Source organism: Gallinula chloropus, assembly GCF_964237585.1.
Source record: "Gallinula chloropus genome assembly, chromosome: 4".
Taxonomy (NCBI): domain Eukaryota; kingdom Metazoa; phylum Chordata; class Aves; order Gruiformes; family Rallidae; genus Gallinula; species Gallinula chloropus.
Genome location: NC_140088.1, coordinates 5,049,986 through 5,063,269, shown reverse-complemented (window position 1 = coordinate 5,063,269; position 13,284 = coordinate 5,049,986). Strand labels below are relative to the sequence as shown.

At 49.7% G+C, this 13,284-nt stretch overlaps 1 protein-coding gene across 1 annotated transcript in view; it reads left to right on the top strand.

The window, feature by feature from the left end:
- The window catches only part of FLVCR2 (FLVCR choline and putative heme transporter 2), a gene marked incomplete at both ends in the record, with an annotated part of 31,695 nt that extends 23,618 nt beyond the window's left edge, over nucleotides 1-8,077 (top strand). Inside the window, 5 exons of the mRNA XM_084263086.1 lie at nucleotides 3,853-3,963; nucleotides 4,562-4,667; nucleotides 5,147-5,258; nucleotides 5,804-5,859; nucleotides 7,976-8,077. Of these exons, the coding sequence (XP_084119212.1) occupies nucleotides 3,853-3,963; nucleotides 4,562-4,667; nucleotides 5,147-5,258; nucleotides 5,804-5,859; nucleotides 7,976-8,077 (487 nt within the window). The remainder of the gene's footprint in view (nucleotides 1-3,852; nucleotides 3,964-4,561; nucleotides 4,668-5,146; nucleotides 5,259-5,803; nucleotides 5,860-7,975) is intronic.
- Nucleotides 8,078-13,284: the final 5,207 nt, after the last annotated feature.

Genomic DNA, 13,284 nt, shown 5'->3' with positions numbered 1-13,284 from the left:
GGCCTGGGCCACAGGCTGGGGCTGAACAGCAGGAGTCGTGCTCTCCATTTCAGTCCTGTTCCCTGCTGGTGCTGGCCCTGGCTGGCTTTTTTTTTTCCCCAAGGTCTCTCTTTTCTCACAGTCCCTTGTGTGACCTCTTTAATCAGCCTCTTCAGAAGGGCAGGGAATGTGGCTGGGAGGGGCGGATGAATGTCAGGGCAACTTAGGTGAACCGAAGTGACAAGCACGTCCGCTCCTTCCCAGATCTCCCTCTGATGAAGAGACTTGTCAGCTGGTGCCTTCATAGCCCTGCTTCCACCTATGTGGGCTGGGCTTCCCTCCCACCCTCCCAGAGCACAGAGGTGGGTTAACCCTCCTTGTCCAGAGGTGATGCAGCAGGATGTGGAACTTCCAGCCTGCACTGACCCCACTAGTCAGCCTGTTCAGGAGACTGGCAGTACCTGTTCCAGACAAGGGTAATTATCAGTCCCTGTAGGGCCATGGTGGGAACAGGTTGCTAGAATAACAGAACGGTGTGTGAATGACCTCTCTGAATCTGCTTCTCTTCCTTTGTATTCTTATCTCTTCCATAAGATGTTTATGACTCTCTACTGGGCATTCTGCCATGCCCTACTGCCCTTAGGGCTACAGAGCATTCTTCTTGACCTCTAGTGAATGCTCAAAGCAAAGGCCACTCACCAAGAAATGCCCTGCCTCTTGCCCTGGGCCTTTCCTTGTTTCCCTGTGTGCCACAGACGACCTGTGTCTCAGTTAAACCCTTTTCAAAATGTTGGGTCTTGCTTGGACCGCTGGGCACTGATCTCCTTTGCTGTGGTCAGTGGTGTGCTCAGGGGAGCAGGGTCTTGCTGAAGTCTGGTTGAGCAGAAATCTGCCTGTGTGATGTTTCCTGCAGCAGGAATTGCAGTCAGGTTAGGGGGCTGGGGCTGTGTCAGAGGGCAGCCACTCAGTGCATGGCTTCAGGGCACTTCCTGGGGGGTGATTTCCACAGCACTCAAGTCTGCAGCTTTGCTCTTTCACAAGAATCTGTACACTTGGGGTTTTGTTGGGTTTTTTGTTTTGGTTTGCTTTCTGCTGGAGCTTGATGATTCAGGGAGGTCAGTGGAATGATCTTGTAGTCTTTTAGAGCCACCTATCAGCTACTGTGGGGTAGATGATGTACCCATGGCAAGATCAAACAGTTTTCTCCATTTTTTTACCCCCCCACTTAGTTCTTCAGTCCCAATGGAGAACACCTTCAAGAGCTGCCAGCTTCTCTGAGGCTGCCTGCTCTGTTCTCAGTGTGTTCTGGGAACTTACAGCTTGACTAACGACACAGCATCAATGTGAAACCAAGTGGAGTTACATCTGGCCACTAACTCATTTGTCACCTTTGCCTGGAGATGAGGGGCAATGTGCAACTGTTGGTGACTGCCCTAACAGAGGGAATCAGATACAAACTATTCAGAGTATTGGGATCATCATCCTAGGAAACTGGGTGAGATTTGGTGGGACCATCCCAAAACCTCTGTGCTGAGGCAAATGTCTGGCTGTGGGGAATAAAAAATAACCACCCTCCCTACGTGCCCTGTGTCACTCTTGACAGAGACCAAGGTTCTTGGGGCCCACAGCCACCTCTTGGAGGCTTGTGCTGTATTTTAGCACTGACTGGTAGTTTGGAGACTCCTGTTTGTGAAAGGAGTACCCACTTCAAATTAGGTATGTGAAGGCCAGGGAGCTGTAATTCCAGCCTTAAGCCCCTTTCCCAGTCCATGTTTTCCCTTCAAGGCTGCTTGTCAAGGGATGGGAGGTGTAAGAACTCACAAAAGAGAGCTGAGGAACCCGTGTTGAGCAGAAAAAGGCTTCTACCTGCTGGTTTTTTGCTTTCTGGGACTGCTCACTCCCCTCTCAGTCTTTCACCTCTTCCCATGCAGCCTCCAGGCTGTGTGCTGGCCACGTAGCAGCTCTCCATAATGGTTTAGAGTGGAAACAAGCAGCCCCCTTTATGCTGCCTTCACAAATGACTCTCTTCCTCCACCAAAGCATTGGAAAGAATATTTTTCTAGAAATGTTCCAGCATTGGAGGTGAAGGGATTTGCCTACTCCTTTGGTACAAAACACAATGACTTGTCACAGCAAAATGCTGTTTAGCCTTCCAATACATTATATGTGTCTGGTGAGCCTTTCTTAGCATGGCTTGATAGCTGAAGTCTGAAACTAGCTTCTCAAGACTGCATGTGGATGAGAATTGACACATGAGCCCCACTGACTTTAGTCATTGCAGCAGTGATGGGGGACAGAAAATTAGCTGGAATATTGTGGGTTTATCTGTAGTAATTCAGTGTGCTTGGAAACCTCTTGTTTCACAACAGAACACTGGCTACCAGGTTGGGCTGGGAGTTTTGACAGTGGTCATTTGCATTTAAAAAAAAAGGAAAAAACACAACCCAACACAACAACCTGAAAATAGTTTTGAGGTTTAGTTTCTTGAGTAGAATTCTAGGAACTGATACCAAATGCATTCTTTAATGGACTCAGACTGAAATTTGGTAGAAAGTACACAAGTAGCTTGTGGTTATACATTCAACTTCTTCCTAAAAGATGGTGGCCAAAACGTTTTGTTAACTCTGGGAGCTGTTCTGCTTTCAAGATCCTGGTGGAATTTCAGTCAGTAGAGGACGTTCCTTCCACAGAACTATGTACTGTGAGGGGCTACTTCCTGCCTCTTGTACTAGAAAAAGCCTTGGGTTTTGGATGCAGGAAGGGTTTCCTTGGTTTTTAGTCAGGGATGACTGTTGCTAAATCATGGAATCACAGAATCCCAGGGGTTGGAAGGGATCTGGAGAGCCCATGGGGTCCAACCCCCCTGCCAAAGCAGCTCCCCAGCTCATATTGCACAGGGCGGCGTCCAGGCGGGTCTTGAATCTCTCCAGAGAAGGAGACTCCACACCCCCTGGGCAGCCTGTCCCAGGGCTCCCTCACCCTCACTGGGGAAAAGTTCTTCCCCATGTTGGTGTGGAACTCCCTGTGCTCCAACTTGCAGAAAGATTCAGCTCTGGTAAAGCTGGACTGGGTTACTGTGTGTCCCTCTCACTGTGACCAGGCTGTGGGTCTGGCTGGTCCCAAGACCTGCATGGCATGCTGCCTGGGCATGGGGTCTCTTGTGCACAGAGCTGAGAGCTTGTGGCTCTGCTGCCATGTGCCATGGGATTGCCACTAGCCCTGCTGAACACTTACATAGCTTGAGGGTGAGGCTGTGAGGGCAACCTGGCTTGCATGTCACCTCTCCAGGTAGGCAATTTAAACACAGCAAGGAGCAGCAGTGAAAGGTGCTCTGGACAGCAGTGAAAAAGACAGGCCCATAATGCTGGAGCAGCATTGTCACCCCTGCCCTTTGCTTTCCTGCTTGGGAGTGCTCAGGTCTCCTGGGTCCCACGTGTGAGTGAGCATGTCCAACTGGTTACAGTACAGAGGGTGCCCAAGGGGGATCGTTTTATTTGGTGACTGTTCTCCCTGCTCAAGAGGCAGGTACAGTACATGACCAGCAACCTGCCAGCTGGTGGCAGGATCTGAGCCTCTTGGCTGTCCTATAGATGCCTCCATATAGGTGTGATGCCCTCACCCCACAGGGAGCAAAGGTGATGAAGTAGGGATGTGACAACTCATAAGTCCTGTCCTGTTCCTGCTTCTCCTCCTGTCCTGCTGTGTGTGCAGGCACTTCCTTGCTGTCTGTCAGTCCAATCCCTCTGTCTGGGTTGTCAAGAGAGCTGTGCAACTTTTTTTTACCATGTGCTGCAAACTGTACCAAGATCTGTGGGGTGAAAAAAAGAATGGGAGGACTGGATTAAACAGAACCCTGTCTCTCTTTCCTTGCAGACAGACAACACTAGTCGTCTATATCATGTCTCTTTTGGGAATGATAGCCTACACCTTCACCCTGAGCCTAGGCCACCTCTGGGTGGTCTTTCTGACTGCAGGCATGTTGGGGTAAGTTCCTCTGCAGGCTGTTTTTCTCTATATGTGAGCTGCTAGGGATGAGCAGGGAGGCAGAGCTCCTGGTGCAGGAGGGACTGGGGAAAGAGCCATAGCCTGTGTGTGGCTCCTGCATGGTTTAAGGACAAAATGATCTACACTTCCCATCTCTCTCTCCTATATGAGTTCCATTCCAGTCAGGGCCATTAGCAAGGCTGCAGCTGTCTTAAGTGCTTTCACTGGGTTATCTGGAACATTTGGGAAGCAAGTGGTGCCACAGCACCATAGATGACCAGTGGGTGGGAATGGAAAGCATGTAGGCCTGGGTGACTGACCATGCTGGGGATGATGCCCCTTAGAGTTACCTGTGGGAGATGGTGCTTTTAATGCTTTATTCTTGTGACAGTTGGCAGCTCCCTGCTGGCATGGCTCTGTGGCTGTGGGCACAGGCATTTCTGAGTAGGAGGAGGACCTGTGCCTTGGTGAGGGAGTCAGGTACCTGTTCGGGCTGTGACAAGGCTAGGGGAGCACCCCAAAAGGGATGTGGGCTACACTGTGCCTCTTCAGCCTTTCTTCTGGCAGTTGCTGAGTCTTCTGCGTACTTCTTTTACAGATTTTTCATGACAGGATACCTTCCCCTGGGCTTTGAGTTTGCTGTGGAGTTGACATACCCAGAATCAGAAGGAACATCATCAGGGCTCCTTAATGTCTCAGCACAGGTGGGTGTTCTGTTTTCCCTTTGCTTGTCTCTTCATAGGCTGAGAGATTAAACAGTAGCTCCCAGCCTTGACTCTTGTTTCTTGTCCACAATTATGGTAATGTATTGCAGATCTAAGCAGCCCAGGACCCGGCTTCTTGAATGATATTCCTCACAGCATTTCTATAGTAGCACCCATTCTGTTCCTGCTTAGGAAAACCCATCAGAATGCTAGTCATCCATGCTTTTTCCAAAACTACTCCTAACAGCCTAGGACCTGGCTCCTTCTCCAGTGAGAGATGGGATTCCAGCCTTAAGGGTCACCTCTGTTCCCATCAGCTGCAAGGAGGTGTGTCTGGATGTATTTATAATTGAACTTCAGGACCTCCAGGCCAACAGTTTGACTGACCTGTGTGCTCTAATACTCCAGTAAAGCTGTGCAGTTGTTCAATCTGCTTTATAATGACAGTACAGTTATTATCCACCTCCCTTTGTTTGTAGGTTTTTGGTATTGCCTTCACCATCGGCCAAGGGCGAATCATGGATCACTTTGGGACAAAGGCAGGAAACCTCTTTCTTTGCTCCTTCCTATTCCTGGGGACTGTTATGACAGGTAATGAATATTTTCAGTGTTCCTGTGCTGTGACTCTTCCCCTTGGGCTTGGCATATGAATTGAAGGGCTTTTGTGCACAGTGGTGCCTGCAGAAAAGGGCAGGACCCACACAGCAGTCCCATTGCCATGCTGCTGGGCTTTTTTAAACACAGCAGTCCCATTGCCATGCTGCTGGGCTTTTTTAAACACAGCAGTCCCATTGCCATGCTGCTGGGCTTTTTTAAACACAGCAGTCCCATTGCCATGCTGCTGGGCTTTTATAAACATCTGGTCTGCCTTACAAAGAAGATCCAAGGCTTCTTGCCCTGGCTGCTGGCTGAGGTGTCAAATATGCACCTTCTGCCTGCTGCAGCACAGAGTCTCTATCCTGCCTGCTTCAGATATGCCCTCTGCATCACCCAAGAGTGTTTTCCCTTGCTCACCATCACATGTTCCTGTATCCTCTGGGGCCTCTGCTGCCCCTTTTGAGTCATGGGGAAATTGTTTTTTGGCTCTGCATGGTGACTTAACTGCCTTCACATCTCTCTTCCTCCGTCTGTCCCAGCATTCATTAAGGCTCATCTCCGAAGACAGCAGGCCAATTTGGATAATGAACAGACAGTGAGTAAACCCCCCTTCAATCCCTGCTGTGCCCCTGCTTGTAGCCCAGGACAACACCCTACCTCTCCCCTTCCTAGGAATGGAGCTGACCCTTCCTGAGTTAGGATTGCAGCTGATATTCTTCTCTCATCCCACCACTTCTTGCCCAGCCTGTGGGGAAGCTCCTCCTTGGCATTTTCAGAGAGGTGGCTGCAGTCCCAGCTCAGCCAGCCACTGAGGCCTCTGTTTGCTTACTGTTAACTCACACAGGATCTGTAGGCTCTGGTCCTCTGGGACTCTGACAGGCTTCAAGCATCTTCATGGGAAGTGCTGTGCTTGCTCTTCTTTCCTGACAACACACTGAGCCCTCCAGTGCTTTGCCCTTGTATGGAGCTGGGTAACTATTACTCCCTGTCCCTAGGGAGGCAGGTTAATCCTCTTATCCCATGTCCTCAGCTGCAAAGTGATGTTCAGTATATGGGGCCAGAGGAAGCCAGGTGTCAAAACCCAAGTAAGAGCTTGAGCAGCCTGGCTCCCCACAAGGCTGCTCTCGTTCATACATGTGCACCAGAGCTCAGGGTGTGGAGTCCCTGTGCAATAAATGCAGCTGTTTGCAGGTGTTTGCAGGGGGCCTCTGTTGAGCTAATTGCAGTGGATACCCTCAGAAGCTCTCCCTTCACAGAAAAAGAGGGGACTGATGGTTGGTTGAGGCTATGTTCCTTGTAGGTCTGGGGTCCTCTTCTGGGACATTAGCAGAGAAGTCCACTCAGTGCATAAGCTCAGATCTCTGCTGGCTCCAGTCAGCTCCTTTCAGAAGGCAGTGCTGCCTTCCTCCAGATAATCTAACCAGTCTGATCTGGAGAGAGGCCAGAAGGTCCAAGAAGCAGCTGCTCAAGATGGTGTATTTTCAAATACCTAAATATTTTTCAATTTTTATTTAATTTCTGGGTTTTATTTATTTTTACTGAACTATCTGAGCACAAATGCAGAGGGTATGATCAGTAAAGGGAATCAATGCTGCCTTCAGTAGTTCTTGCACATACAATTCTGGACTAGATGGGGATGAAAAAGACTGTGTAATTTATGTAGCTTGGGTGAAGGCATCCCTTCCCACTGCCATAACTTAAAAGAATTTGTGCTTCTCTTTTCCACTCTGAGACTTAAAACTTTGGCTGATTTTCAGCAGTGGTGAAAAATTTGAGGACAAAGCTAGAAAACACCTGCTCTCCTGGAATCCTGGTGTGAATGGGGTTAAGTGGAACACACTTAGCTAAGCTGAGCTGGGGTAAAGACCACTCTGTTTTGCTAGAAACCAAAAGGCTTGTATCCCTCCACTAACAGTGCTGAAGTCAAAGGTAGAAGATGCCAAAGCATCCTGCACAGGCTTTGAGGCAGCAGGGTGGTGAGGAGAGGTGCTGGTGGCACTGTGAGTTAATTCAGAACACATACATGGAAGGTCCAGGAAATATAAAGGTCCTTTGGGCAGCAAATATGATGCCTAGTGGTATTAATGTCCTTTCCTTTTGTCAGACACTTCTCTCACCAGATGCTTTTGCTTTAGCTGTTCTTAGTATAAATGCAATTGTAAGAGTTTGCTGCTGGGTGGGGGAGAGTGGTGAGACCAGAGCAAAGATGGTTACAGGTGTCACTTCTGTAATCCTAAAAGCCTCCAGAGCTGGCTGCAGGAAGAACCAGAAGGATTTCTGCAAGGTGACAGGTCTCAGTCAGTCCACAATGTCACTGGCAGCTGCTTCCCTCGGAGTCATGCTCTGAGGAAGTCGTGACAGGCACCCCACCACACCCCTAAATGTCTTCTCCATGTTGGCTGGGCTCACCTGGATACCTCTCAAGCTTAACAAATAACCCCAGGTGCTCAACCAGTGGAACTGAGCCTGGTGTTCTGTGCCAACACGGATACCCCAGGCAGGGGAGCAGCCAGTCAGGTTCGGGTATCGCGCACCGTCCTTGCGGAGAGCTCTGATGGAATTGGGCACTGGAGCTTTTCTGCATGGCACAGCTGCTTTACACATGCTTGGGTGATTTTACTGGTCTCTTCCTTTGCCTGTTCCTCTGTTTTTATTTTCCTCCCTACTTTTCCTCCATCTTCTGGGACGGTGACTTGTGGCTGTTGTTACAGAGACTCCAAGGCAGCAATCAGATCACGGATTATGGGACTGTAACTTGTAACCCTAACCCCATCAATTCCCATTCCTGCTCTCTAGCTCATACACAAAGGTAGGAGAATTGCACTAATCTGCTTCTCTGAAGACTCATGGGTGGCACAGGCACCAAGCCAATGGCATCTCTGGGGTGACAGCTATGAGAATCTTTCTGACCTTCTCTGGTACCCACCTGAGAGGAAAGACAAGACAAGACAAGAGAGAGATCCCACCAGAATCTCATCAAATAGGGGTATAGGGATTCATCTAGCTGCAGCAAGGCAAAGCCTGTTGCTTGGAGCAGATGGAGAACTGAATTGTCAGTTAAGTTATTTGAGTGAAGAGGTGCAGGTATTTGGACACCCTTCTCTTGATACTACTTCTACTGTCCAAATTCTTGGCTGGAAGTGATAACAGGAGTTCTGTGGAAAAGTTGGCTTGGATCACAGCCAGGGTGCGTGTCCAACTTCAAGAAGGAGGTTTTAAAAAGATCTAGCAGTAACAAGTCATTGGGTTGGTGCCTTCTGGTATAAGAATTTCTGGAACTTGTAAAGCTCTGTGCTTGCTGAGCTGTGAATTTAAGGGGCACGTGGCATCTCCTCAGCTGCTGCTCAGGGTGTGACGCTTCATGACTCGCTGTCCCCTGCTTTGCACTGACTGGCTGATCCTCCAAGTTAACCACCCTGCCCTTTGCTTTTTGAGGTGCTCACCAAGTGTGTGTATCAGTGCTACAGTCAACAGGAGGACTAACAGGCAAAAGCAGAGTGGGAACACCAGCCTTAATCCTGCTGAGACCAGAGCGTGTGCTACAGGGAGCGTGAAGCTGCCGCGCTTTCCTGCAAGAGTGAGGAAGGGTCCCATGGGCAGGGAAGGATTTGACCCCAGGCTGAGTGCTTCTGAAGCTCTCTCCATGGCAGTTTTAGCAGAGAGTGGTGTTGATTTTGGGACCAAGGAGTCCAGGAGCTTGTAGCTCTGAGCTGGACAAGCCTGCTTGGGGGTATAGTGGTACTTTTTTGGTGGCTGAAGCTGATCTCCTCACCTCTGTTAGCAGACCTAGCTTGGCACAATTACCAGTCTTACTGCTGACATCCTGGTTGCAAAATAGATGCTTTTAGGCTCAGGCATGTTGCTGTATCTGCCCTCCACCAAAACTGCTTCCATCAAAAATAAAAAGGGGTCATTTGCATAGGAGACTCTTCCCTGAAGGGAGCAGAAGGCCCAGTGTGCAGACTGGACTCACTTAGGGAACTCTTCTGGCTCCCTGGGGGGCAGATTAAGATGTGAAGAGAAAGATTCTTACCCTTATACAGCCCACACTGTTATCTACTATTAATTTTTCAAGTAGGCAATGATGAAGTTGCAACAAGAAGCCCAAGGGCAGTCAAGAGAGACTTTAGGGTCTTGGGATGATTGTTTAAGGGATCAGGAGTGGAAGTAGTGTTCTCCTCTATCATTCCAGTTGCAGGGAATGATGCAAAAAGAAACAGGAAGAGCCAGCACATCAATAACTGTCTCTGAGCCTGGTGTCACTAGCAGAATTTTGGGTTTTCTTATCATGGGTTGGTTTACACAACACCAGGCCTGGTAGCAATAGATGGGGGATACACCTGTCTCAAAGAGGGAAAAGTTATCAGGGCTCACTGAAAGACCTCTAAAAGAGATTTGGAGAGGGAAAGGGATAATACCAGGCTCACTGGGATTAGCAGACCAATGTTTGAGGGATGGAGTACCGTATCAGTGGAAGAAGGGGATAGAGAGCCATGTAGCAGCAAACTCACAAGGTGTATTCCTGTGTTTAGAAACCTGGGAAGCACTTGCAAATGGCCATGTAAGGATTGGGACCACTCTCTTTGGAAAGGAAGCAGGATTGCTAGCTCACTTGAAGGGCATCACCACCAATGCATGCCAGAAAGGCAACAAACTGGAGGAACTGGAAGCCCTTTGTGCAGCAGGAAAGCTGTGATGTAGTTGCCATCACAGAAACAAAATGGGATGGCTGGCACAGCTGGAGTGCTGCAATGGGTGGCTATAAACTGCTCAGGAGGGATAGGCAAGGGAGGAGAGGCAGTGGGGTAGCCCTGTGTGTTAGGGACTGTTTGGATTATCTAGCAGGGGGGCTGTGGGTAAGAAACAATGGGAACTGTCAAAACTTTTACCTGGGTGTTCAGCTGTTGAGTGGCATTGGCACAGAGCAGGACTGTGGAACAGCCTGATTTCCCAGTGTGTTAAGGAAACACAGGAGTGGTTCTGGCCAGGGCCTCAAAGGGCTTTTTGTGGGGAAGTGATGTCAGGTGGTGTGGAAAACAGCCCTGGCTAACTCAGCTCACCTGGGCAGGCTGCTTGGGGAGGTTAACAAGGGGAAAAAAACCCCACATGCTGATTCTCACAGGGAAAGATGTTCCATTTTTACCTGGTGGTAGCTTCTGGTGATGAAAGGGAAAGTGTAGAATCTGGCTGAGCAGTGTATGAAGCCATATCTTCAGTGACAAGAGTCAGTGATTGTCAGCCCTGTCTCTGCCCAGGAATCACAGCTCTCAGTAGATACCTGTCAGCACCAACAGGGCTGAACACTGATGAGCAGATGATTTTTGGATGACCAGTGGCCTGCTGTAGGTGTACAGCCACAGCACATGGACTTGTTTAAAACAGGGCTGAAGTTCTGCTGTGACCTCAAACCACATTCAGGATAGATCAGGACTTGATTGGAGCCAAAGAGCTTTTTTCACTGGTTGTGTGCTCACCTGGATGCAAAGATGCATCTGATGGATCTCAATGGAATACCCAAAAGCATGTTGCTTTTTCCTCCCAAGGACAGTGGGATTTAGAAGGTGGCTTAGGGCATTAGGGCAAGCATCCAACCTCAGCAGCTTGCTGGAGTCCCTTGCAAGCTGTGGCATGCCTACTCTCTTGGGAAATACTGCCAACAACAACAAAAAAAACCACCCCAACCTGTTGGAATTCTGCATAGTAGGCACAAATGGCATGTACTGCATCCCTTGCTTCCCTGCTCCCTTTCTGTGCTGACTGTGTGGCAAGCAGCCTTCTCCTGTGCCAAAGGAGCTGCCGTGGGCAGGCTGTCTGCATGCCCTTTCCCAGCACTCTGACTCCCAGCTGTGAGACCACCCTTCCTTTCCCAAGGTGCTGGGGCTCTCTAAACTTCTGTTGCTGTAGCTCCACAGCAGGTGAGTGATGTTCAGACCCCAGAGGTGCCTGGGGAGCCTGTTCAGAGTTGCCATGTGCTTTCTTAATGGATTCTGGAGGGGGTTCCCAAGCTGAAATGCAGCTTTCCATGTGTTCCTACCTCTGGCACTGCTTCACCCTGCAACCCCTGCCCTTCCTGGCTTTTGTTTCCAGGGCATCTCTTTGAAGCTTTCCTGATTTCACTCCTCTGCTTTGGGATATTGCTGCTGACCCCTATAAAACCTTTTGTGTAGGAGGCTACTCAAAATTAACCTGTTTTGTATCTCTTGCTTCCATGCTGCCTGGACTTCTCTTGAACTGCACTAGGGATGTGAACCTCTTTCCTCTGCACTTATGACTCAGCCTTGCCCCACAGGGAGTTAACTCAGGCTGTGGGGGACTCCACACTTACCCTTACAAGGCTGCACGCTGTTTTCTGAATCGCTGACAACTGGGGTGTCTCGCTGTAAAGCAGAGTCAGAACTTGAGGAGAGGTATCTGAAATCCCCAGGGGGAAGGAGGGGGCTCAGGTCTAACCCTAACACACCCCAGTAAGGCTGAACTGGAATTATGAAAACGTGGCTGTTTCACGTAGCACAAAACAGGACAGTAATTGGGCAGTGGTCTCAGTTGGGCTTCCTTTTCCTCTGGGAAATGCCTCCACAGCTCCCTCTGTCTTAAGGGAAGAAACTGTAGGAGTGTTCAAATAACCAGGCTAATCTTCCTGTAGGATTCATACAGAAAACAACTAGTGTATGTTTGCCTCATTTCTTAAAGCTCTTTAAGATGTGAGTAACAAACTTATCTGTACCACTCCAGAAATTATCCCAGCCATAAGCCCAAGCTGGACACAGGAGAAGGAGATACTGGCCCTGAATGGAGGGTGGGGAGAAAAAGACTTGGAGCAGAACCAGCAACCTGGGATTTGAAGAGACCCTTAGGCCAGAGTTAAGGACAAGAGAAGCTGTAGTTGCTGTGCGTAGCCTCTGGAGGGTGCACAGGATGCAGGTTCTCTGGTGCTTGCACAAAGACTGAGCTGCCCGATGGCATGAAGGAGGAATTCTCATCTCCTTCCCATGTCCAGGGAACTGGTCTTGCAGCTTCAGGGCTGATTTTGTGTCACAGAAGTGTCTGGCTGTGGGGCAGGCTGACACCTGGGCCTGCACAGCTTCAGTGAATTAACTTGTCTGAGGACTACAGCGAGTAGTTTAAGGGAAGCGGGACCCTTGCTCTACCCTGTTGTCCCAGTGTCCCTTGTCTGGGCTGTAGAAGGGCCTGGAGAAGGAGGAGGGGACTAGGTGACTCTTCCCTGGGGGTTTCTGCATGCTAGCAGGGAGCTGTGAATTAGCCAGGCTCTCACTGGTTGGTGTCTCTGAAGCCAGGGTCTGGCTATCCAGGATCCTAACCACGCTGTCTTCTCTGACTTGCAGAAAGTGATGCCAGATGCCTGCACTGATCCCATAGTCCTGGAGGAATCAAAGCTGTGAAATAGAGGGGTGGCACAGCTGGGAGATGCAGCCCCCTCATTCCCATCTTTACTGCCTACACTGTCCTCCTGTTAACATGCACACCATGGCAGGGGGCTGGCCTCAGGACAGGAGCCCAGAGGAGGTGTGACAGAGCACAACAAGGAGGGAGCTGCTCTCTTCAGTTACACCTCAATGATACCTGTTTCAGAGACTTTGTTGCCTGGGAGAAGTTGGGAAAACCAGCTGCTTCCCCTCCATCCCACCACAAACGCTTGGAAAAGCAAAAATACACGCACTGAGTAAAGCTGTAGTTCCAGGGTAGCCTAAGCACACGAGGGTGTCACCCTGGGCATGGCTGTGTCTCTTCTCACAGGCAAGCTGTGACATGAAATGCTGGAGCTGGACCACGCTTGCCCTTGTGAGCAGCCCTGGAAGAGCTTTCAGCTGGCTCATCTACCTCGGTGCCTGTGTTGCGGAGGCGCTGGTGAAGGCCTCAGCGCGTCATCAGCAAGCACAGAGCAGCATTTGCTGCTGCCAGCTCCGCTTTTATTACGTGGCTGTCACAGGTGCAGCACTCTCAGTCTGTGGATAAACCTCTGCTCAGAATTCACTGAGGTTACTCAGTGTTTGTGTGTACT